The 26148-nt window shown below is 42.2% G+C and overlaps 1 protein-coding gene across 4 annotated transcripts in view; it reads left to right on the top strand.

Annotated features, from left to right (window-relative positions):
* Akap10 (A-kinase anchoring protein 10) overlaps positions 1-26148 on the top strand; it is a 65449-nt gene that overhangs the window by 25632 nt on the left and 13669 nt on the right. For all 4 annotated transcript variants that reach the window (XM_006973562.4, XM_042284165.2, XM_042284163.2 and 1 more), the window contains 6 exons: positions 5475-5559; positions 6357-6480; positions 9734-9870; positions 13245-13389; positions 16249-16422; positions 23284-23393. In XM_006973562.4, the coding sequence (XP_006973624.1) occupies positions 5475-5559; positions 6357-6480; positions 9734-9870; positions 13245-13389; positions 16249-16422; positions 23284-23393 (775 nt within the window). The remainder of the gene's footprint in view (positions 1-5474; positions 5560-6356; positions 6481-9733; positions 9871-13244; positions 13390-16248; positions 16423-23283; positions 23394-26148) is intronic.

The following is a 26148-nucleotide window of genomic DNA, read 5'->3' as shown; positions in this document are numbered from 1 at the left end:
ACTAGGATTTTTTAAATTAACATTATTATTGGTATTTGGTTGTTTGTTTCAGACAGGTTCCTACTATAATGCCATGGCTGGCTTGGAACTCCATGAAGCAAAGGCTGGCCTCGTAGAATCCATCTGCCTCTGCCTCCTGAGTGTTGGCATAAAGGCATGCACCCCCACACCCATCCAAAAATTATTTACTATTTTTATGTGTATATATGTGTGTATGCATGAATTTATGTGTATCACATGAGTGCAAGAGCCCATGGAGAACAGAAGAGGGCATTAGGCCCCTGGAAGTGGAGTTACTGGTAGTTGTGTGTAGCTGTGTGGGTGCTGGGTACTGAACCTAGGTCTTCTGCCAGAACAGCAAGTGCTCTTAACTGCTGAACCATCTCTCCAACCCTGTGTGTGTGTATGCGCGCGCGCGCGCGCGCGTGTACACATATGTGGAATGTAACAGTTCTTTTCCTTGTTTGTTTGTTTTTTCTAGACAGGGTTTCTCTGTGTAGCCCTGGCTGTCCTGGAACTTGTTCTGTAGACCAGGATAACCTCAAATTCAGAGATCTACCTGCCTCTGCCTCCCAAGTACTGGAATTAAAGGTATGTGCCACCACCGCCCAGCTCCTAGTCTGTTTTCAAAGTACCTTTTTAAAAAATTTAATATTTATTTTATTTGTATGTGTGTGTGCTTATGTATGAAGCATGTACATGCAGGAGCCCACAGAGGTCAGAAGAGGTGCATTTGATCCCCTGGAACTGGAGTTATAGGTGATTGTGAGCCTCCATGTGGGTGCTGGAAACTGAACCTAGGTCTTCTGCAAGAGCACTAAGTACTCTTTAGTGCCATTTTTTTCTGCCCCTCCCCCCCCCACACACAAGGTACTTTCCTTTTATCATTTTAGCTCACTTCTCTCTTGCATGTTGACCCAGATTCTTGGCCTGGGACCAGTAATAGCAAGCACAAGAATAATCATTTTTTATTGACTACTCTTGTGTGTCTCAGACAATATTCTGAGTATTTTCCTTGTATAAATATATTTAATAAGAATCTCATGGATCAATACAATTACTGTTTTGTAAATGAGGAAGCTTGAGAATACAGAAGTGAGGTGCTTTCAAGGACATGACATGAGGGTTTGTGTTTAGTTTTTATTTAGAGACAGGGTCTCACTGTGTAGCACTAGCTGGCCTAGAACTTGCTATGTAGACCAGGGAAACTCAGATTCTGCCTGCCTCTACCTTCTGGGGGCTGGGATTAAAGGTGTGAACCAACATGCTCTTCAGTGACAGTGTGTTCATTCTGTAAGTTGATATTAGCCTTCTTTTATGACCTCACATCCCTGCCAAAAAAGACTAGAAGAGAAAAATTAGTATTTCCATCATACATATATCTGCATAGACAAAACTATGTCAGCAGCTGCATTTCTCCGTGGCTCAGAGTTTCCAAATGGGGAGGAGAGGCACTGGAGAAAGGGCTAAGAGGCTACGAGTGCTTCCTGCTCTACCGGAAGATCCATTTCAGTTCTCGGTGCCCTGTAACTCCAGCTGCAGGGGACTCATGTTCTCTTCTGGTCTCTGAGGTTACCTGCACACATATTCTCTCTCTCTCTCTCTCTCACACACACACACACACACACCCTCAGAAATAATAAATAAATAAATTAAATTAAAAAAAATTTTTTTTAAAGAAAACTCTTTATTGGGGCTGGAGAGACGGCTCAGCAGTTAAGAGAACTGGCTCCACTTTCAGAGGCCCTGAGTTTGATTCCCAGCACCCACAGTGGCTCACAACCATCTGTAACTCCAGTTGTAGGGGTCTGGGCTTCCGTGGGCACCAGGCATGCATGTGGTGCACAAAAATAAATGCAGACCAAACACCTGTTCACATAAAATAAGTTATTTTTTTAGAAATTGAGACATCTGAGTGTTCTGTGCACAGCTGCAATCCCAGTATTGGGGAGGAAGAGGCAGGGGAGAAAGATAGTAAATGATGCTGAGAGGTTAAATAAGATAACCACTAAGAATCTGGAGGATCTGGCACCTCCACATACCCTCCTCATCTTAGTAATAGTAGACCGTAGACAGAACTTGATTTTAAGAGCCTTAAAGGAGCCAAACCTGGTGGTGCATGCCTTTAATCCCAGCATTCAGAAGGCAGAGGCAGGCAGATCTCTGAGTTCAAGGCAGCCTGGGCTACAGAGCAAGTCCAGAACAGACAGTGCATAGTGAGACCCTCATCTCAAAAGAAAATAGACTACTTAAAGAAAATGAAGAACAGAGTAGAAAGTATTAAAAATTCTTATGAACTATATTGATGTGAAGAGTGAATTAATTAAGTCAAGGGACAAGGTCTTTGGTTTTGTTTTTAAAGTAATGCATTACAACCATATAAGTTTGTTATCACGTTCAAACAAGAGTATGTGTTTAGCATCCTGCAGGGAGCTGATGAAAACGAGATAGCAGGGAAACAGAAGGTGAAGGGAAAGGCTTGTGGTGGTGTAAAGGATGGAATTCCAGAGCTGGAATGGAGGGTTGCTCAGATAGGAACAAGATTGGTTCATCTGGGCTGGGGAGTGGCTTAGTGGTTAAGAACACTTGATGCTCTCGCAGAGGATCCGAGTTCGAGTCTCAACACCCATGTAGCAGTTCACCACGGTAATTCCAATTCCAGGTGATCTGATGGAACCAGGCATGTGTGTGGTGCATATACATACCTATGCGGGCAAAATAGCAAAACACATAAAACAATTAAGAAAGAAAGAAAAAAGGTTCATCTGTAGTGATAGGAGCGAATGTACTCTGTGGAGGGGAAAGAGGGAAGGAATCTCATTGCTCTGGCTTTTCAGTGAAGTAGGAAGCAAAGTCCTCAGCAAAGAGAAGAGAAGAGGTGTTAGATGCTCGAGGGAGAAGCGTGCTGTTGTAAGGATACAGGAAACACTTCGTCTCTTCTGCTGTACTCTCACAATTGTGAGACTAGTCTGTGACCCTGGATAAATGGGGCTTTCCCCATTAACAACCAGTTGTGCAAACGGTTCTCTAGCAGGGGCTACTTAAATGTCTCCAACTACAGACTGCAGACTTGGTCCCATAGTGCGTCCCCCTTCTGAAAAGGTTGTGGCCTACGGTGCTGCTTCTCATTCACCCTCCTCAGGTTTGGCTAGTGTGCTAGAGCAGCTTGTAGAGTTCAGGGAAATACTTAGATTTTCTGATTTGTAATAAAGGGCAGAAAGGATGCAGATGCATAGTCAGTGGAAGGCTATGTGCAGGGCAAATGAGAGACGGGATGTGGAGCTTTCACGCTTTCTCCACATGCACACCACCCTGTGTGTGGTCATTAATGTGGAACTCCTTTCTCAGGCCCGTACTTAGGTTTTAATAGAGGTTTCATTGTGTGAGCATAACTGAGTATGATTATTGGCCACATGTCATCACCCTGCCTTCAGTCCCCTTCACTGAAAATCCTACCTTCTCACAGGCCATGGTCATAGGTCCCAGTCGTTCTGGTGACCAGACCCCTTCCTGAAACTCTCTAGGGGTTCGTAACTACTGGTTATCCCATAGGCATATGATACTCTCATAACACCAGAGACTCCAAGAAGTTTAAGAGCTCACTGCTAGGAAATTGGTCAAAGACCGCACACATATCCCATTATCACAGCTTAGTATTGTCTGGGAGAGTGGTGAATAAAGGCATCAAGATGTGACCCTTGAGTTTCATTGAGTGGAACAGACTGTTGCTTCAGAGTTTTCCTTGTGATACTGACAGCCAGCTAAACTGCTTATGAATGTACTGTATTTTATTTAGGCAGCTCTCTCCATAACTCTCACTTCTAAACTTTTAAATCCATAATTCATTAGGTTACAATCTTATAAATAGTATTGCTGATTAAAAGTAGTTTGTTTTTCCAGAGGCAGAGGCAGGTGGCTCTCTGAATTTGAGACCACCCTTGTCTACAAAGAATTGCAGACCAGTCAGGCTACATAGTGCCTGTCTCCAAAAAAGAGCTAATGTAGAAACTGTCAAATTGCCCTGTAGAAGATCACTAGTGTATCCACCTGTTAGCAGTGGTATCAGTTTTCCTCTACCCTAGTTAGCTTAAGCATATACTATTAAATAATGTGTGTGTGTTTGCTGAAGCAGTTTTATGCTGATTTTTTGCTTCATTTGACAACTCACAAGTTTATGTATCTCCATAATAGCCATTTTATGCTTTTGTTATTGTTTTTTATTTTTATTTTTTATCTTATTTATTTAGTTTTTTGAGACAGGATTTCTCTGTGTAGTTTTGGAGCCTGTCCTGGATCTCACTCTGTAGACCAGGCTGGCCTCGAACTCACAGAGATCCGCCTGGCTCTGCCTCCTGAGTGCTGGGATTAAAGGCATGTGCCGCGCTGCCAGTTTGTTTTGTTTTTTAAATAGAAGAAAACTGGTAGTGGCTGGATAATGACAAGGGGGCTGCCCTCCTCTGTTCTTTTGGAGTCATCTGTCATGTAATCTGTTAATTGTCATACATGTCCTGATTGTTTTGTTTTGTTTTGTTGTTTTTTGAGACAGGGTTTCTCTATATCACGGCTCTGGCTGTCCTTGAACTCACTTTGTAGACCAGGCCGGCCTTAAACTCACAGAGATCTGCCTGCCACATGTCCTGACTTTAAGAAAATATTTATAGCTGGTCAGTGGTAGTGCATGCCTTTAATCCCAACACACAAGAGGCAGAGGCAGGTGAATCTCTGAGTTCGAGGCCAGCCTGGTCTACAGAGCGAGTTGTTGTTTCAGGACAGCCAAGGCTACTCAGAGAAACCCTGTCCCAAATAACCAAAACAAAAAAAATTTAATTATTAAATTGTGTGTGTACATATTTCTGTGTGTGGGTGTACACACGTGAGTTCAGCTGTCTGTGGAGTTCAGAAGAGGGTCGTATCCTCTGGAGCTGCAGTTAGATATGGTTGTGATCCTACCTCCCATGGGTGCTGGGAACTGAACTCAGACCGGAGTCCTGGAAGAGCAGTGCGTGCTGCTAGCCACTGCTCCGTCTCTTGTCCTGTACCCATTTGTTTTATTTGCCTTCTCATTTTGTTTTTGGAGCAATTTAATGGATAGAGATGCTTGTCTTGTTCAGTGTTTTGATCTGTTTTCCATCTGCATACCTCAAAAGATTTTTCCTGTCTAAGACGTTACCTATATTTTCTTCTCATTCTTCTTATTTATATATTTATTAGTTATTTATTTGGGGGGCAGTGCATATACCGTGGTGGAGGTTGGCCGACAACCTGTGGAAGTGTGTTCTCTTCTTCCACCACATGGGTTCTGGGTATTGAACTTGGGTCATCAGGTTTGGCAGCAAGTGCTACTGAGCCATCTTGCCAGCTCTTTTAGTTCTATTGGAAGCCTCATGTGTATGCCCTAACTATTATTTCCCAATTTGGTTTAAAGTGGGTATAGCTTAAAATTAGTAGAAATTCAATTGCTATTTCTTTCACAGCAAAAATTTGTGGAGAAGATGGACAGGTGGATCCCAACTGTTTCGTTCTGGCACAGGCTGTAGTCTTTAGTGCAATGGAGCAAGAGTAAGTTCATATTCTCACATTAGCATTCCTGGGAATTCTAGCTCCTGGTTAGAAAATGGACTTCACTCAGTTGAAAACAGTGTACTTTTGGAGATAAAGTCATTTGGGGTGATTGAGCTGCAGTATGTGAATGACTGAGAACTTGTTAGTTTAGTAATGCATGTCTTCAGATGGACATCTGTTCAGTTTATGCTCTATTACTAATAATAAGCTGCCTCCAGACTTTTTAAAGTTATTGCTGTATGCCTTTAAAAATCTATATATTCATTCTTTTACTCAGTATTTATTACGTGCTTTGTACAGAGCCACAAGTAGATACCATGCCTGCCTTGAAGGAAGTTATAGCTCAATAAAAGAAACAGTCCGTGTTCTCTTTGGTTACCAAAATATGAGGTAGCATGTGTTAACTCTCAGGAGAAAGCCACAAACCCATTGAGAGATGGGGAGATGGCTTACAGCTGAAAGGAATCAGGAGCACCACCTTGGGAAATAAGGTAGCCTTGACCCAGGCTTTTAAGATTTTATAGGAATAAAGCCAGGCAGCAGTGTCACAGGCCTTTAATCCCAGCACTTTGGAGGCAGAGGCAGGCAGATCTCTATGAGTTCAAGGCCAGCCTGGGCTACAGAGCAAGTTCAGGACACCCAAGGCTAGACAGAAAAACCCTGCCTTGAAAAAGAAAAAGATTTAATAGAAATAGTTTTGGAAAGAGTGTTTGTTTGTTTGGTTGGTTGGTTTGATTTTTTTTTTTTCCAGTTCCACTCTTTCCTTCAAATATCCTCTTTTTGTCCACGTGCAGGCACTTTAGTGAGTTTCTGCGAAGTCACCATTTCTGTAAATACCAGATTGAAGTGCTCACCAGTGGGACTGTTTACCTGGCTGACATCCTCTTCTGTGAGTCAGCCCTCTTTTATTTCTCTGAGGTAAATTCTGCATTTTCTTTTATATTCTGCTAGAGCATTCCAGCCCCATGCTGGGGCTCTGTTTAAACAAAATGACATAGAAGAGACAAGTCATTTCCAAAGTGATTGTTTTAGGGTGTACTTTATGGCAAAAATACTTTAATGGCATATTCATCGATTAAAGAGAAAACTCAGTGTAAAATAACCTTAATTTTAAAAAAGCACTTTAGTTATGCTACCAGAGAATAGATTATAAAAAATATTTTGAACTATTTTAAGGCTATGGAATTGGAGGCTAGGAATATAGCTCAGTTGGCAGTGTGCTTGCCTAGCGTGCATGAAGCTCTGGGTTTAGTCTCTAGCACCACGTGGAGCTCGGCATGGTGGTGCACACCTGTAACGCCAGCACTCTTAATTGGAAGCAGGAGGATAGAAATGTAAGGTTATCCTTTCTTCGCTCCATAATGACTTCAAGGACATCCTGGGCTACTTGAGCCCCTGCCTTAAAAATAAATAAATAGGAGCTGGAGAGATGCTCAGTAGGGAAAGTGCTTGCTGCATGAGCACGAAGCTCCGAGTTCAAATCCAAGAGCCAATGAGAGAAGCTGGGCGTGGTGGCACAGCTCTGTGCTCAGCGGTGGGGTGACTTGCTGCTGGTCTACTCGGTTGGTGAGCTTCGGACTAAGAGACCTCGTCTCAAAGAATAAGGGAGAGTGAAGTAAAGGAACACGTCTGATGTCAGTCTCTCTCCTTCATATGCTCACACGTGAACACAGGTACCCGCACATAAACATGCATACACACACTAAATAAAAATGAAGTAATGCCATAGAATTATCTGGTTCATTCCATTGTGGTAAATACCAGATTTCAGAAGAAGGAAAGAAAAGTAAAGTTTTCCCATGTTCATTTTTATTTTTGCTACTTGATAGAATTTTTCAGTATAATATTTGAAGCAAACTGTAAATCTGTTAATCTCTTTGAGCTATATATGGTATTTTTCAATATTTATTCATCTTATGAGTCTTAAAAAGTTATTAGCATTTGATCATATATAATAATGAGCTTTATTATGACATTATAGATGCGCATAATGTATTTTGATATATTCACACAAATACCTTCTTATCTGCCCCTCCCTCCTCCTGATTTCCTTCCTTTCCCAACTGCCCCCCTCTTCTGTTTGCTTATGTTTTTGATTTTGTGGGTTTTGGGGGGTGAGTGTGTTTGTGTATGTATGTGTGTCCAAGTGAATTTCATTAGGGTTGTTTACAGAAACATGGACACCTTACATTGACTTTACCACTAAAGAAAATGTCTCTCCATCCCCCATCTATCATTAGCTTCATGCAGATCTTTGGGGAGCTATGCAGCCCCGTGATCCCTTCCCCCTTCCACAACAAGGTTGTTGATGGGCCTAGTCTGCAGAGATTTTTGCAGGTAATCACAGCTGCTGTGAGTTAACAGGGGAATAGCCACATTGTGCCTGAAATTCAATGTTCCTCATCACTTGTTCTCTTCCTCCATCTCTTACATTTTTTCTCACTCTTCTTCCATGATTTTCCTTGAGCCTTGGAGGGAGTGATACAGATGTCCCATTTATAGTTGCATATTCAACAGTCATTTATGGGGTCTCTAATCATCACTGTTCACTGCAAAAAGCTCTTCAACCTGACATGGTGCCACATGCCTTTAATCCCAGCACTGGGAAACAGGCAGGTGGAGCTCTGTCTGACATAGTGAGTTTCAGGCTAGCCAGAGCTACATAGTGAGAGACCCTGTCTCAAAAAAAAAAAGTCTCTCATCAAAACTAATAGCACTATTCTGTGTGTATGAACATGTTATTTAGAAGGCGGCTTGACAGGCACATCATATCCATTTAGCAAAACAACACAGTGTCTTCCCCACTAGGACTTATGTATGGCCTCCTCAGCCTTGAACTTTTGACTGGATTTAAACTGCCAAATGTGGATTCCTTCAAATATAATCAGAAAACAAATTGGTTCACTCCATAACAGACTTGCCACTTTTGTACCAGTGGGCATATCTTGCCTGGCTGGTCAGGAGCAATAAACACAGAGACAAGTAAGATTGTAACAATTCTCCCCTAGTACACTCCATGGTGCCTTCCAGCTAACAAGGGCTATTCAGCAGGGAAGAAGCTTCCATTCCATTTCCAGCTTGATTTCTCTTTGTCATGTGACCAAAGTGATTTCTTCAGCAAGTGGGGTCTTCCCATCTAGTTTTGGTGGGCAAACAGCCACAGTGGCAATTGCCTGTATTGTTCTGAGGGCCTTGGGGGCCTCCATACTCAATAGCTGGTAGGAAGATAGCATGCTCTGGCACTTAAGTTTGGTTTAATGACCTGTGGCTTTTGGGAGCAATATATCCACCTAAAGCAGGTGAGGCATACAGGTTTGTATAACTGATTTTTAGGCTTTAGCAAATGACATTTTTTTATTGCAAGACAAATGACTATTATAAAGATTCCCGTGGTAGGTTCGGGTTTAACCTCCAGGAGGCCATAGGTTCACAGTCCCGGGCATCACTTGGCAAAACAACTCCCAGTTTCATAAAGCAGCAACCTATGTGCTTGAATTGTGCCTTTTTGCAAGACTGCAGTAAACACACAGTTGACTGCCTTTTTATCTTTTCCCTTTTTGATCATGCTTGAGATCAGTATTTACTCAGATTGTCTTCCTGAAGTGTCCATGTGTCCTCATGGAATGGTAGCCGTGATTAGGTGTAAAAAAATTAATTCAGTTAATTCATTGTCATTACTGGTAAGGAAGTATTGAGTCCAAAGTAGTCTGTTTTTTGTTTGTTTATTTGTTTGTTTGTTTGTTTTTAAACTCCAGTGAACTGAAGTTTGCATCTCCTCATATGTGGTATGGGGTTTTGTTGATGTTAATGTTACTCCCCTCTCCCCTGAAAGAATATTTAAAATTTGTCTACTTCAAGTTTCTGTATGTTGCTGAAGGGTGTGGAGTGAAGGGGATCTTTTTTTTTTTTTTTTTAAATTTTTTTTTTTGGTTTTTCGAGACAAGGTTTCTCTGTGTAGCTTTGCGCCTTTCCTGGAACTCGCTTTGGAGACCAGGCTGGCCTCGAACTCACAGAGATCCGCCTGCCTCTGCCTCCCGAGTGCTGGGATTAAAGGCGTGCGCCACCACCGCCCGGCCTGAAGGGGATCTTTTTTACTGTATTACTAACAACATAAATTACAGGTGGTGAGGGAACTGCTTCTTGTCTTACTCTTTCGTGTTTTTCTTCCTAGTACATGGAAAAAGAAGATGCAGTGAATATCTTACAATTCTGGTTAGCAGCGGATAATTTCCAGTCTCAGCTTGCTGCCAAAAAGGGCCAGTATGATGGACAGGAGGCCCAGAACGATGCCATGATTTTATATGACAAGTGAGTTTGTTTGGTCAGTGTGTTCAGCAGGGGTTTTGAGCATTCGCTGTACACTGTGGTAGTAATGTTGACAAGGGTCCATCTCCTGTCAGAGGAGTCCGCTGGACATTGCGTAAACACTGATTGGATGTGTCGGATGCAGAGCTCTCCAGTCAGAACAAAAGTCCCTGCTGAGGAAATCGAGGATTTCTGTAGAGCAAGCAGGGTCAGAGTGGGGCGCTCAGGGGGGCTGCACAGATGGAAACTGGGTGGCTCTGGGTTTGATTAAGAAGTCTTACCTTGGGGCTGGACAGCTCAGCCACTAAGAGCACCACTGCTCTTCAAGAGGATTGTGTGTGCGTGCCCAGCACACACATGGCAACTCACAAGCACCTGTTACTTCAGTTATGGGGGACCCAGTGCCATCTTTCCGGCCTCTTCAGGCACCAGGCTTGCACATGCTGCACAGACATACATACAGGCAGGATACTGAAACACATAAAATAGTATTAATAATAAAATCTATATAGAACGTCATCTTAAGGAAAGAAAGAAACTCTGCTTCAAAGAAAGTAGATGAGTTATCAGTGAAGACTCTCAGCATCACCCTGTGGCCTCCACACACATATGCACACACATGCAAGCTCACTTTCACGTGTACATGTGACCATACGTACATATGTATGTGAAAAGAGAAAAAAATAAATTGAATTTTGCCAGGCAACAAAAGCTTGAAAGCAAATTTCACACAAAAGCCTTGACACAATTATAAGAAGTAGAGAAGTGTGGCACTTAGAAGAAACTGAAATAGAGATAGAGTGTATAGAGCCCCGTGGACCAGCACCTGGGTTCCATCATCTCCAGCATCAGAAAAAGGAAAGCGTTTGGATAATAAAAGTGATATTTCTAGAACATAATAGGAAGTACACTAAACTATTTGGAGCACATTAGAAAGGGTATAGATGTATTATACATTCTATCTACATTAATAATAAAAACTAGTTTTTTTTCAGTAGTTTGTGGATTTGTCTTCAGTGGTGGGAATTGAACCCATGGCCTTGTACATGCTAAGCATGCCCTCTACTTCTGGACTACATCAGCCAATTTCTCACTAGTTTTCACCAAAGACAAGAAGTTGAGGAGGAAAAACCATACTGTAAATAAACTAAAAACATCTGCTTGGGCAAGTGAGAAAACTGGCCAGCCCCATCACCATGTCGCCTTTACGTTTATCTTTTCTCTCTTGTGAGGAGATTTGTTGTTTGTGTCCATAGACAAATGTAAAGAGGTGACTTGGGACTAAAGAACCTCACAGGCCTGGGGGCTGGAGCAACGACTCAGCAGCTAAGAGCACTGGCTGCTCTTCGGAGGACTCAGTTTCTGTCCCCAGCACCCTCAGGCAGCTCATAACTGTATGTAACTCCATCTCTAGGGGATTTGACACCCTATTCTGGCTCCGTGGGTACCTGTACACAGTTTGCACATTCACACATAGAAAGAATTAAATACAAAAGCAAGAGTTCTGTGATGTTAGAGTGAAAGGGCCAGGCATAACTAGACCAGTGGGTGCTAAACATGGGACCACAGGTTTATGTCAAGCTGTCTGTATAATATTCATCTAGGAGGGGCTGGCAGGATGTCTCAATGGTTAAGAACACTGGCTGCTCTTCCAGAGGACTGGAGTTCAGTTCCCAGCACCCATGTTTCAGTTCACAACCATCTATAACTCCAGTTCCCTGGAATCCGAGGGCACCAGGCACCTGTGTGGTGCGCAGACACACTTGTAGACAAAACACTCAAGCACAGAAAATGAAGTCAATCTTTAAAAAAAAAAGATTCATCTAGGAGCTTGTTAAAAATTCACTTCTAGGGGCTGGAGAGATTGCTCAGAGGTTGGGAGTACTGACGGCCCCCCCAGATTCAGTTTCCAGCACCCACACAGTGGTTCACAACTGTCTGTGACTCCAGTTCCTGCGGATCTGACACCCTCATACAGACAGACATACAGGGCAAAACCCCAATGCACATTAAATAAATCTTTTTAAAAAATCACTTTCAGTCCTGCGTATTAGATTCTCATTCAGCAGGGTTGAGGGGGGACCTCAGAAATACTCACTCTCTTGAAAACATTTGATAATTCTGATGGATAATCAGGTTGGGCATCTGGTCTGATTTTTCTGTTTTGAAGGTAAGGAACTAAGTCCCATGAAGGAAATTGTTTCTCAAGATTGTAGAGCAGGGTAGCGGCAGAACTTTAACAGAGATCTAATTCTTCCTGTTCAGCCCAGTGCTCCCTGATCTCCCTGCTGTGGTGGGCCAGTGGAAGGTATTGGGGAAGGACAGTGATGGCTGTTGAATGGGAAGAATGGACATTTGAAGTTTGGTCTGGGGTGCCTAGAAGTTGAGCTCATGGAAGAGTGCTTGTCATCGCTTACAGCCCAGGAGAAGTGCTTTTGGCTATGGAAATGCTGACGAAAAGAGAATAGTTTGTGACCGCTGGAGCAGAGCAGTGGCCAGGGCCCCACTCGGTCCTGGCTGGAGCTCAGCAACTGCCCAGAGCAGATGGAGTGTTTCCACTGAGTCCCATTTTCGCTCTGGGAGTCTTTCTCTGAAGATGGACATCCTATGGGTGCTGCTGTTTTTGTTAGGTGGCTGTCCGGTTGGACTTCGTAGTTTCCTGCTTGTTTGTTCCTCTATTTCCTATGCATCATCACCCCTTCTGTGTTTCTGTCATAGATGGACAGACGCCACTAGAGTATTTGAAAGTTTTCTTTACTCCTGCTTGTACTCTTTTGTGTCCAAAATCCAAGTACCAAATATCAGTTGACTATATCCCATTACATTCAAACACTTTTGGGTTCTCATTAACTACTGTTTCCTTTCCTCTCTAAAGTATCAGCAGGTCCTTTGAGTTAACTCCAGTTATCCACCTGCTTCATCTTATTACTGTTCATTTTGGATTCCCACGATTATTACTATGCTTTGTAGGTATGGTGGCATGCTCTCACTTTATCTTGTGCACAAATCTTTTTTCAAGGAAAATGATAGTCTTAGGAAAATTTCTTAAAAACTCCTTAAGTCCTAAACAGAAAACAAGTGCCCATTAAGTGTGTGCAGCTGGTTGATTTCTTTGCCTCTGCATAACCTGACTCAAACTCAAATAGCAGAGCTGACTGGGCAGGAACTAAAGGTGTTTGGAAGACATGTGGGAAGGAGCAGATTTCCTATATGAAGTGAGAATTATAAAAGGCTACACAGTGGCACTTTCCTTACCTGGTTTGGTAGTTGAAAGTCTGGAACAGAGCCATGTAGCCTCAGATAAAAATGTCTAAGTGTGGACAGCTGCTTCAGTTTGTGTATCATTTGGTTTTACTTGGAATCTCTTTCTGCCATAGGTACTTTTCCCTCCAAGCCACACACCCCCTTGGATTTGATGATGTTGTACGATTAGAAATTGAATCCAATATCTGCAGGGAAGGTGGGCCACTTCCTAACTGTTTCACAACTCCATTACGTCAGGCCTGGACAACCATGGAGAAGGTAACTAACGTCTCCCGATATTAAACTACAACAGCAGTGGGAAACTGAAGTGATATAGCATAGTGATTAAGAGGCTTTGAATCTTGACTTGATGTGTATTAACCTCATTTTTATAGGCTAAGTGGCCCAGGCAGTTACTGAACTTCTCTATTGATCATTGCATTGAAACACTTAATTTTATGTATTTTGATCACTTTTGAGATATCGCTAACAGCTTAATCATGGTGTTAATGTTTGAAATAACGTATTCTAATGAATTAGAGCAGATTTGACAGGAGTTGTACTGAGTCCAGAGGAAACTCATAAGTTTATGTCACTGAAATGTTTCATGTTTATCCAGGTGGAAAGTGATTGATTAAGCACTATTATGAAATGCCATACACACACACACACACACACACACACACACACACACACACACACACACCAAAAAAAAACAAGCCAACACTGAACTTAGACTTTAGAGAAGTAGCTCAGTCAAACTTGAGTTAGGATCCTAGGTAATTTCTTAAAAAGCCAGGTGTGGAGAGGTGGCATCTGTAATCCTAGCACTGAGGACCTAGAAACAGAATCCAGCCAATTGGTGAGCCCAAGTTCAGTGAGAGACCCTGTCGTAAAAGATAAGGTTGAGAAGTGATTGAGGAAGACACTTAAATTAGCCTCTGGTTTTCATTTGCATGCATATTCACGTACACACACACACACACAAAAAAAAAAGACTCAATTTAAAAGAATTAGTATAAAAGGCAAATTATAGCAAAGCTAGAGATAATGTAATAACATATCAATAACAACACAAGATAGTAACTTTTTCATGATTAGAATGAAAAATTTTCTGGTTGAAAGGAAAGTCCAAGTCTAGGGGGAATATAAAAAAATAAAAACTTAATGAGAAATAAAATACGGAGAGATAGGATGTAGTTGGGTATGGCGGCACACAGCCTGCCGTCTCAGATGGTGAGAAGATTGAATGGTCAAGGCTGGGAGGTGGGGTGGCTTGGTTGGTCACGTGCTTGCCGTACCAGCACGAGGACTTGAATTTGGTCCTCAACTCAAGTAAAAAAGCTGAGTGAGTGGCACACATCTGTACTATCCTGTGCTCAACAGGCAGAGACAGGAGGTCCCTGTGGCTCACTGGCCACCAGTGTAGAGTCATTGGTGACCTCCAGACCAGCAAGTACCCTGTCTTAAAGGAGTAACCCAGTTCCTGAGGATGACACACACATAAACTGACATAGGATAGAAAAGAGAAGAGCTGGCAGGATTTTCAGAGATCGCTTCCCAGAACAGATGGTAGAAACAGAACCGACACCCGAAAGTTGTCCTCTCACCTCACATGTGTGACATAGACCATGGACACCTACTTGCTCATAACACATGTGTATGCATGTGTGCAACAATAAATAAAATTGAATTGAAGAAAAGAGAAAATTCAAGACCATCTTGGGCACTGAGGGAAATCCTGTCTCAAAAAATAAAGATGGACTATGTCTGTAACTCAGTGATAGGGCGCTTGACTGTCATGTGGGAGATCTTGGGTTCTATCCTCAGTTCTATCCTCAGTACTTTGGGGGGAAGGAGGACAAAATAGGTCCGTGTCGTCCCCCCCCCCCCCCCCCCCCCGTCTTCCCCCCTCTTTTTTTTTCCCCCAGGGCCTTGCGCTTGCTAGGCAAGCACTCTATCACTGAGCTAAATCCCCAACCCTAAAATAGCTCTTAATAAATGTTCACTAGTAAGGAATTTGTACTAGGGTTTTTTGGTTTTGTTTTGTCCAGAGGGATGGGGGAGTTGGAGACTCTCCAAGACGTTTGATCATGTGGCTCAGGCTAGCTGTGAACTCATGATCATCCTACCTCCACCTTCCAAGTGCTGGTTATAGACATGAGCCACCATGCCCCCACTACCCTGCAGTATATTATTAACAGTAGCAGGCCCTAGCAGGTAGATGAAGAAGGGATAGGAGACATGAGTGATGCATGCAGCAAATACTTTTGAATATTTCTGTACTGGTTATTGGTCTCACAGTGGTAAACAGTGGGGCTTTTGACCTTTGAAACTTAGGTCTCTAAGAAGACATTTTAATCATAGACAGACATATCCACAGTTGTGCTAAGTGCTGTGAAGGAAGTCTGTAATGGAAAATGAAAATGATAAACATGAGTACTTATTCAGTAAATTCAGCACCATTAATAATTCTTAAATAACTATAAAAGCATGCTCCAATTGGCATTTATTCTACAAGTGCCATTAGTTATTTGGAAACAGATGAAAAACCAGCATTGGGAAGCTTGTGTAGGTATAGATAATCTGATGTATTGCCCGTGATATAAATTGATAACATCCCTTTGATAGATACATTTGCCATATATTTGAAGGTTAGAGTTCACCTTAGCAGTCATAGTTCTTGTAAATTTTTTTTAGTTTTAGTTTTCATGTCTATGTATAGGTTTGTATATACCCCTGGGTGAAACTGCCCATGGAGGCCAGAGGTGTTCTATCCACTTGGAGCTTGAGTTACTGACATGGGTTCTGGAAACAAAACTTGGTCCTTTTCAAGATCAGTTCAAACTCTTAATCACTGAGCCATCTCTGCGGCCTCCACTCCTTATCATTTATCTCAGAGAAGTCAGTTCAGAATTAAAATCACTGTGGTGGAGTCGGACTGTTTTCTTCCCACTGTGTAAGGTCCATGGAAGGTGTGGGTGGACAAGGACCCTGTAGTGGCAGTGGAAACTGGGTAGTGGTGTAAGAGGGAGAAGTGCAAGTGCTGCTGTGAACGACAGGCTATGTGTAGGTAAAGCTGTTTAAATTAAGTGCTAGGTGTGTTTGCTTGTTTTTAAAATGCTGTTCCTCTTTCAGGTCTTTTTGCCTGGTTTTCTGTCCAGCAATCTTTATTACAAATATTTGAATGATCTCATCCATTCAGTTCGAGGAGATGAGTTTCTTGGAGGGAATGTTTCACTGGCTGCTCACGGCTCTGTCTGCCTTCCTGAGGAGTCTCACTCAGGTGGTTCAGATGGCTCCAGTGCTCAGGTATTAGCTAATTTCAGTCTATCAGTGGGAAGGAATGCACACAGAGCCTTTCCTTCAAATGTCAGCAGCAGATCATATTTATATGTTTTAAGTAGTACAAGAAAATAGAATCGCCGGGCGTGGTGGCGCACGCCTTTAATCCCAGCACTTGGGAGGCAGAGGCAGGCGGATCTTTGTGAGTTCGAGGCCAGCCTGGGCTACCAAGTGAGCTCCAGGAAAGGCGCAAAGCTACACAGAGAAACCCTGTCTCGAAAAAACCAAAAAAAAAAAAAAAAAAAAAAGAAAATAGAATCAACTTACTTATAAATTCTAATCAGACTACCAGTTGTGATTAGGTTTATGCTATATTGTACCATGCTCTTTCATTAAAGCTTTCATCTGCCTGACAACCATGCTTTTCGTTTTAGTAACCAGATGTGCTTGCATTCATGCACAGGAGTGTGCCTGCTGTGTGTGTGTGTGTGTGTGTGTGTGTGTGTGTGTGTGTGTGTGTGCGCGCGCGCGCAGAGGCCAGAGGTCAGACTTGGAAGTTATTCCTCAGACATTATTCACCTTGGTTTTTGGGATAGCATCTCTTACTGGCTCAGGACTTGATACTAGGTTAGGCTGGCTGACCAGCAAGGCCCAGGAATTTGCCAGTCTCCACCTTCCCAGATGCCATGACCTGCATGGCTGTCAGATTGACCTGACTATGTTTCAGTGACAGTAACATATATAGAAAAGCTGGGATCGGGTGAGCTGTGTACTCTGATGGAGATGCATTAGCAGCCCAGAAAGTCAGTGTATTTATTATATAAAGCTAAATCTCAGTAGGGGGCCTTAGTAGGGGTGCGGTCATCCAGGAAGAAGCAGCAATGGTTGATATTTTCTGCAACACTTGTCAACATCTGTACTTAGACCAAGGGAAGGCCTTGCTATTCCATGGTTCTGAGGCACTGGGGTCCTTGACATGTTATAGTCATGTCCACCATAGACATTCACTCAGGATATTCACTCAGGACTGCATCTGTTCCTCACATCCCAGGGGCTGGGATTATAAGCATTTCACCATGCCCAGACTCTGTGTGGGTACTAGTGGTGGATCTTAGGTTTTCATGCTTGTATGGTGAGCACTTTACCATCTCCTCAGCCCAGTAAAAAGTATTTTATAACTCTGAAGAGCTCTTTTTACAATTATTTGAGAAATTTTAATAACTAAGTTTAGCATACTTTTTATTACTAGTGAACTCAGATTGTTTTAATTTGTTTAAAACAGTATATGTATGATGTGTGTGTGTTAGTGCAGGCACACAGTTAGTGTGGGAACCAGAGGATAGCCTGCAGTGGTCAGTTCTCTACTCCCCCCCCCCCCCAACTTCCATGTAGAGAACTTGAGTCCTCCTACCTCAGGCTGGCCTTCCTTGTTTATTTGTTTGTTCTGTTTTGTTTATTTGTTTCACTTGCTTTTTGAGCTGTTTATTTTTTTAAATGTTAGATAGCATACCTTACCTGATTCTCCCTAAAATCATAGGAAGTGGGATGTTCCCAAGACAGCAAATCAAAAGGAGGCATTAAGACGTTAACTGAGGGCAAGGAGATAAGTGCAGTCAGAAGAAATACTTGTCATGCAATCTGAGTTCAATTCACAAACCCACATAAAGGTGGAAGGAAGAACACACTCCACTGAGTTCTCCTCTGGCCTCCATGTGCACACTGTGGCACATGTTGCCCACTCCCACATCATGCAAACATGGGCATGAACAATCATTTTTTAAATTAACTGATTTTTAAAATTTATGTGCTCTGTTGAAATTTCACCTGTATATATTGATCAAAGTCCTACCCATTATCCTCCCATTCCCTTCCACCTTGTAAAGTTGTGTCTTTCAGATTTTTATTTATTTTTGAGACAGGGTCTTACTACATAGCCCTGGCTTTCCAGAACGTATCCCAAAAACCAAGTGTGTAGACCAGGCTATCCTGGAACTCAGAGATTGACTGCCTCTACTTCCTGAGCACTGAGATTAAAGGTGTTCTCCACCACCCACTTCCATTCTAACCCCCTTTCTCTTCCCTTCCCAGATAATTTAGTAACCAAGTATGTCTGTATTCATGCACAAGAGTGTGCCAGCTGTGTGTGTGCAGAGTCAGCCTTGGGTGTGATTCCTCAGACATTATTATGTGAGTGCCAGGGAGAATGTTCACTGGTTAAGAACATTGGCTGCTCTTGTAGAGAACCAGAGTTGATTGCCAGCACACACATCAGGCAGCTTACAACTGTCTGTAAGTCCAGCTCCAGGGGCTCTGATGCCCCCTTTTGGCCTCTGTGGGCATTCTCACATGCATACGCATAAGTAAATAAATCTTTAAAAAAAATATGTGATGGGACATGGTGACACATGCCTTTAATCCCAGCACTCAGGAGACAGAGCAGGTGATCTCTGTGAGTTCCAGCCAGGGCTACATAGTGAGATCTTGTCTTGTTTTGTTTGTTTTGTTTTGTGTTTTTGAGACAGGGTTTCTCTGTGTAACAGCCCTGGCTATCCTGGAACTCACTTTGTAGACCAGGCTGGCCTCAAACTCACAGAAATCCACCTGCTTTTTCCCACCCTCCAAGTGCTGGAATTAAAGGCATGTACTTCACTTGGCATGAGAGCCTGTCTTAAACAAACATGGAGAGATGGCTCTGTGGTTAAGAGCACTGGCTGTTCTTCCAGAGGACCCAGATTCAATTCTCAGTACCTGCATAGTGGCTCACAACAGTCTATAACTCCAGTTCCAGGAGATCTAACACCTTCTTCTGACCTCTGAGGACACCAGGCAGGCATGTGGTGCACAGGCGTACATGCAAGCAAATATTCATGTACATTTTAAAAGTCATTGCCAAATCTAAAGTAATAAAAACTTAGAACTTACTGTTTTCTTCTAAGAATTTGGGGTTTTGACCCACTTTAAAGTTGATTTTATATATGGTGTAAGATAAATGGTTAACTTCACTCTTTTATTTTATAGAAATTGTTGTTGTTGTTGTTATTATTATTATTACAAGCTCTCACTATATAGCTCTGGCTGGCCTAGAACTTGCTATGTACACCAAGCTGGCCTTAAACTCAAAGATCTACCTGCCTGTGCACCTCCACACCCAGGACCCAGCTTCATTCTCTTTCCACTAGATATCCACATATTTCAGCAACATTTCTCAAATACAAAATACAAAAACAAAAAATTCTGTCCCTTTGGCGCACTGTATTGTGTTAATTAATTCCCTTTTTAAAAATCAGTTGACCAAGATGGAAGAATGGTTCAGTGATTAGGAGCACTGGCTGCTCTTCTGAAGAACCAGAGTTCAATTCCTTGCACCCACATGGTGTCTCACAGCCATCTGTAACTCTAGTTCCAAGACATCCTAAACCCTCTTCCCGTTTCCTTGGGCACTGCATACACATGCTGCACCAATATACATACAGGCAAAACATCGATACACATAAAACAAAAAGAAATTAAAAAAAACCGGTTGACTAAGTATGTATGTTTTTCCACGCTTTGAGTTCTAGTCTATTGAATGTCTATGCTTATGTCAATCCCATTATTATTGTTGGATGGGAGATGGGCTTGGACGTGCCGTAGCTTGCTTGTGGAGGTCTGGACGGCTTGTGGAAGTTGGTTCTGTCTTTCTCCCATATCAATCTTTTTTTTTTTTTTTTTAACATTTATTTATTTATTATGTATACAGAAGAAGGTGCCAGATCTCATTACATATGGTTGTGAGCCACCATGTGGGTGCTGGGAATTGAACTCTGGTCCTCTGGAAGAGCAGTCGGTGTTCTTAATCTCTGAGCCATCTCAACCGCCCCCCCATTTTTTTTTTTTATTTTTTTTTTTTTGCTTTTTCGAGACAGGGTTTCTCTGTGTAGCTTTCCGGGAACTCACTTGGTGGCCCAGGCTGGCCTCGAACTCACAGAGGTCCACCTGCCTCTGCCTCCCGAGTGCTGGGATTAAAAGGCGAGCACCACCACCGCCCGGCCCCTATCCATCTTGAGGCTTGAACTTAGGTTGTCAGGCTCGGCAGCAGGCCCCGTTACCCGCTGACCCGCCTCACTTGCTCTAGTTCTGTTGGTTTTAATGCTGTAGCGTTGGCAAGTTAGGATGTATGCATCTTCTTTTCATTTTAGCTCTTAGAGTAGTTTGATATGGGATTTTTGAGACATGGTCTTCCTGTGTAGCATGTCGTGTCCTTAAACTCTTTATCTTACTCCTTGGCCTCCTGAGTGCCAACACACCTAGCCAGTTTGGGTTTTGTTTTGTTTTTTATTTTCAAGATTGTTTTGTCTATTCTGAGTCTTTGCATTCCATATGAACTTAGAGATTGGCTTTTAATTTTGGCCAGGACTGCATGAAGTCAGTAGATACTTCTGAAGTATTACCATTGTAATAATACATTTTCTAGACTATGAAGATAGAATTTTTCCATTTATGTCCTTAAGTTTCTTTCGACATTGTTTTATAATATTATATATCCTTGTTCATTTATTCCTAGATTTTTCCTATTTATTTTATTTCATGTGCATCGGTGTTTTGCCTGCACATACGTCTGTGTGAAGGTATCAGATCCCCTGGAACTAGAGTTACAGACAGTTGTGAGCTGCCATGTGGGTGCTGGGAATTGAACCTTGGTCCTCTGGAAGAGCAGCCAGTGCTCTTAACTACAGAGCCATCTCTCCAGCCCTAGAGTTTTCATTTTGAGGCTATTAGAAATATAGCTGGTTTCTTAATTTTCTTTGCAGGTTTTTCATTTAAAGTGCATAGAAAAACAATGATTTTTGGTATTGATCTCATCCTTTTAGCTCTGTTAAGTTCATTTGTTAGCTCTAAGGGTTCATAGCTTTAGGAGTTTCTGGGTTATCTAGAAACTGTAGTAGTTTGCTTTCTGCCCACTTGGGATGCACTTAGATTCCTTTCTTGCCTTAACTGCTCTGCTGCCTGGAGCTTCTGCTGTAGTGTGGACTAGAAGTGAGAAGAACAGGCAGAGTTGCCTCTTTCCTGACCCCAGAAAAGCTTTGAGCTTTCTCCCCTTTACTGTGCTGTTCAATCTAGATCTGTAGGGTTTAGGTCTGTTCATTTTGTTTTTAATAGATGTTCTCTATAAGATTAAAGAAATTGATTGCTAAATGTGATTTGTATTTTTTTTAATTGCAGATGAATATGTTAGATATTTTAACACTTTTTTTTTGTACTAAGATGACTATAAGTTTGGGAGTTTGATTTTGTTGACATAGTGTATTAAGTTTCTCATGGTTTTCAGATGCCTTGTGTTTCTAGGACAAATTCTACTTGCTCTTACGGCTGAATTTCTTTTTACTGAGGATTTTAGATCCATAAATAATGAAATACTGCCTACACTCTAGATAAATGTTGGTCTGGTGATGTCTGGTCTTATAGTTAAGAGTATGTGAGTTGCTTGTCTCACTCATTGCTGGACTGTACCAGACAAAAGTACCTTCAGGAAGGAACGGCTCTCAGTTCCTGAGTGCTTCCGTCAGCTTGATGCAGTTGGGCACTTGCATCCACAGTCAGGAAGAAGAGAGTGAATGCTTAAGCTTACCTTATTTTCTCCTTTTGATTTTTGTCCTGACCCCATTCCACTGGAATGGTGCCACCCAGATCAGGGTGGATAACCCCTCACAGGTGTGCTAGAAGCTTTTTGTTTGCTTGTTTGGTTTGTTTTGTTTTCAGGTGATTCTAGATCCTGTTGACAGTACTAACCATCACACTGAATAACAGTGCCTCATAGACGTTAGTCCCTTGAACATATCCCAGTGTCGCTTTCTAAGTTAATTATATATTTGGAGGCTTTCTTTCTCAGTATATTGCCTATTCGGTTATTTTATTTAATCTCTCTCTTAGTTACAGGTTAAGCTTGTTCTTCCCAGTTGGCATTTTAAATAATGCTTCAGTGACTGATGTTAACTATTAAGTCATTTTGCATACGTGTGAGCCTCTCCATAACAGCATTTTGTTTTGTTTGAAACAGGGTTTCTCTGTATAACAGCCCTGGCTGTTCTGGAACTCACTCTGTAGACCAGACTGGCCTTAAAATCACAGAGATCCTCCTGCCTCTGCCTCCTGAGTGCTGGGATTAAAGGCATGTGCCGCCACCACCCAGTCATAATAGCATTTTTAAGATTTGAATTTCTGAGTCAGTTGAATAGCTCTATATTTCAGAAAAATGCCAGTTCTGACCTGCTTAGCCTTTTGTTTGAATTAGAATGCTGGAGGGACCTGACTGTACTCGGTCACTGTAGGTGGGGCTCTTTACCTTCTCTTTTCATTTTTTTTTTTTTTTTTAGTTTTTCGAGACAGGGTTTCTCTGTGTAGCTTTGCACCTTTCCTGGAACTCACTTTGGAGACCAGGCTGGCCTCGAACTCACGGAGATCCTCCTGCCTCTGCCTCCCGAGTGCTGGGATTAAAGGCGTGCGCCACCACCGCCCGGCGTACCTTCTCTTTTCATACGGCCTCATTGAAAATACATTCATTTACCCTTTAAGAGTTAGGCGTTATATTTATTAGGTAACATACAGATGCCTGGATGGCTGAGTTTTCCATATTAGAAAAATAATGTCTGAGGATAGCGGAGCATAGGTCGTTGGAAAGACAGGTTTGGTGTGCAGATGCATGCTGTGCGTGTGGTCTTGTGCTTTCCTCCTTTCATGGAGCTGTAGACTGTGTTTCAGAATCGCTGCCAGTGCACTCCTCAGTGAAGGAGGTGGGTGATAAACAAACGACTCTATCCTAGTCTAGCTTCTCCCAAACTCAGGACTGTGTTTGTTTGTTTGTTTGTTTGTTTACATAATTTACTACTAATTTTATAATTTCTGTTTTAGTCTAGTATGAAAAAAGCCAGTATTAAAATTCTAAAAAATTTTGATGAAGCAATAATTGTGGATGCTGCAAGTCTGGATCCAGAATCTTTATATCAACGGACATACGCAGGGTAAGTTTAACTCGTGTAGAATTTAGCATCTTTTGAAAATTAAAAAAAAAAATTTAAATACCCAGCATTTTCATATATCATGTAATATAGTGATTATAAGGAAGCCAAGCATTGTGGCCCACCTTTAATCCCAGCATTCAAGAGACAGACGAATCTTTGTGAATTCAAGGCCAACTTGGTCTCCATAGTGAATTCCAGGCCAGCAAGTCTGAAGACCTAAGTTCATTCAGTTCCTGGAACCATGGTGGAAGGAGAGAATCAACTCTCCAAAGTTTTCTGACCTCTCCATGCATGCTGAGGCACATGTATAGCTGCATTCACATACATGCTGGGTACATGCATAACAACACATTGGCATTTGGATGGCTGATAAGTCTAGAAAAAACTTTGAGGAAAACAAAAAGTTTAATCACATTATCTTTGAAAGTGCACATTGACTGTGTTGGCTTGTAGTAATTTTTTTAATTGTGTGTGTGTGTGTGTGTGAGAGAGAGAGAGAGAGAGAGAGAGAGAGAGAGAGAGAGAGAGAGAGAGAGAGAGAAGAGAAGAGAAGAGAGAGATTATATGAAATGTCTGTGTGGGCACATGTGTCATGTGCAGATGTGGAGGCCAGAGGACCCACTTTGTTGTGTGGTTCCCTGTTTTCACGGTTCTTTGGGCCTGAGCGCCAGTTTCCAGGCTTGCTGCTGAAAGCACCCTTACCCATTGTGCCGTCCTGCCTGCCTGCCTAGCTTTTTTTTTTTTTTTTTTGGTTTTTCGAGACAGGGTTTCTCTGTGTAGCTTTGCACCTTTCCTGGGACTCACTTGGTAGTCCAGGCTGGCCTCAAACTCACAGAGATCTGCCTGCCTCTGCCTCCCGAGTGCTGGTATTAAAAGGCGTGCGCCACCACTGCCCGGCCCTGCCTAGCTTTTGAGTAATGTTTAATGATCATAGTGATCTTTTAAAAATGGTAGACAAAGTGCTTGCTGTGTAAGGATGTGGACCTGAGTCTGACCTCCAATCACCAAATAAAAAGCCAGGCTTGGCCTTGTGTTTCCAGACTGGAGAGGCCAGACATGGGCTTGTATTTCCAGACTGGAAAGGCCAGGCATGGGCTTGTGTTTCCGGACTGGAGAGGCCAGGCATGGGCTTGTGTTTCCGGACTGGAGAGGCCAGGCATGGACTTTTAGTTTCAGATGGGAGAGGCCAGGCATGGGCTTGTGTTTCCAAACTGGAGAGGCAGAAGGATCCCTGGGGCTCATTGGTCGTCCGTCTGAATTAAATCAACGAGCTGCAGGTTCAGTTAAGTTTTGAGGCCTGGCTCAAAAAATAAGGTGGACAGGGCTGGTAAGACAGCTCATTAGGCAAAGGCACTTGCCAATTCCGACCACCTGAATTTAATCCCTGAGACCCACATGGTAGAAGAGAGCTAGCTCCTGTGAGTTGTCCTTGGACCTCCACACAGATGCTACAGTGTATGAGCTTCCCCTGCCACTACATAAATAAACACATTGAATATACGTTTAAAACAATGATAAATACAGTGAAGAATAATTGAAGAAGATGCCTAAAATCAGCCTCTGGCCTACACACACACACATACACATATGCACACACACACACACACACACACACACACACACACACACACACACACATGAACAAGTATACACACATACATTTTAAAAAAAGAAAGAGAAAATGGTGGACAAAGTCCAAATAAGTTCTTTCTTGAAGATGAAATGTACGTAAGAAAGTCAGTTGATGGTGACACACGCCTTTAATCCCAGCACTCGGGAGGCAGAGGCAGGAGGATCTCTGTGAGTTCGAGGCCAGCCTGGTCTACATCGTGAGTTCTAGGACAGGCTCCAAAGCTACACAAAGAAACCCTTTCTCAAAAAACAAAACAAAACAAAAAGCAAGTTGGTTGGTAGTCAAGCATGATGGCTCACACTTTTTGTTACAGCATCAAATCTCTCTCTAGAGCAAGTTTCAGGACAGCCAGGGCTACATAGAGACCCTGTCTCAAAAACAAAACAAAACAAAAAACCCCACCAGTCTGTAAGTTACAAAATGTTTTACTTAGTTTTTTATGTATAAAAAATTTTAAAATAATGTATATAAAATGATTTTTTTTCACTTTCATCTTTTAAAGGTTTCATTGTTTGTTTTAGTTTTATTCTTTTAGCACCTAGAAAGTTTTTCCCAAGGCAAATACATTTGTGTATGTTGGTATTCTGACATAAATAAATGCCATATAAGATGAGAACTCCTAGAATGTCTCTAAAATAAGACCCTTTTCCAAAGTAAAATAATACATAGATACCAGCTTCTCTTGTTTTAGCTTCTCTTCTTTTAACTTGTAATTACAAATAGATAGTTTTGGTTTTTTTTTTTTTTTTTTTTTTTTCTTCGAGACAGGGTTTCTCTGTGTAGCTTTGCGCCTTTTCCTGGAACTCACTTGGTAGTCCAGGCTGGCCTCGAACTCACAGAGATCCGCCTGCCTCTGCCTCCCGAGTGCTGGGATTAAAGGCATGCGCCACCACCGGCCGGCTAGTTTTGTTGTTTTTTAATAAAAAAAAAAATAATAAGCTTTGGCTAGAGAGATGGGTCAGCGGTTAAGAGCACTGACTGCTCTTCCAGAGGACCCAGGTTCAGTTCCCAGCAACCACATGGAAGCTAACAACTGTCTGTAACTCCAAATTCTGACACTTTGACACAGACATTCATGCAGGCAAAACACCAAAGCAAACAAAATAAAATAAAGAACTTGTT

Source organism: Peromyscus maniculatus, chromosome 8, assembly GCF_049852395.1.
Source record: "Peromyscus maniculatus bairdii isolate BWxNUB_F1_BW_parent chromosome 8, HU_Pman_BW_mat_3.1, whole genome shotgun sequence".
In the NCBI taxonomy this organism is placed as follows: domain Eukaryota; kingdom Metazoa; phylum Chordata; class Mammalia; order Rodentia; family Cricetidae; genus Peromyscus; species Peromyscus maniculatus.
The sequence above is the reverse complement of the archived record's forward strand: the minus strand, read 5'-3'. Positions and strand labels throughout refer to the sequence as shown.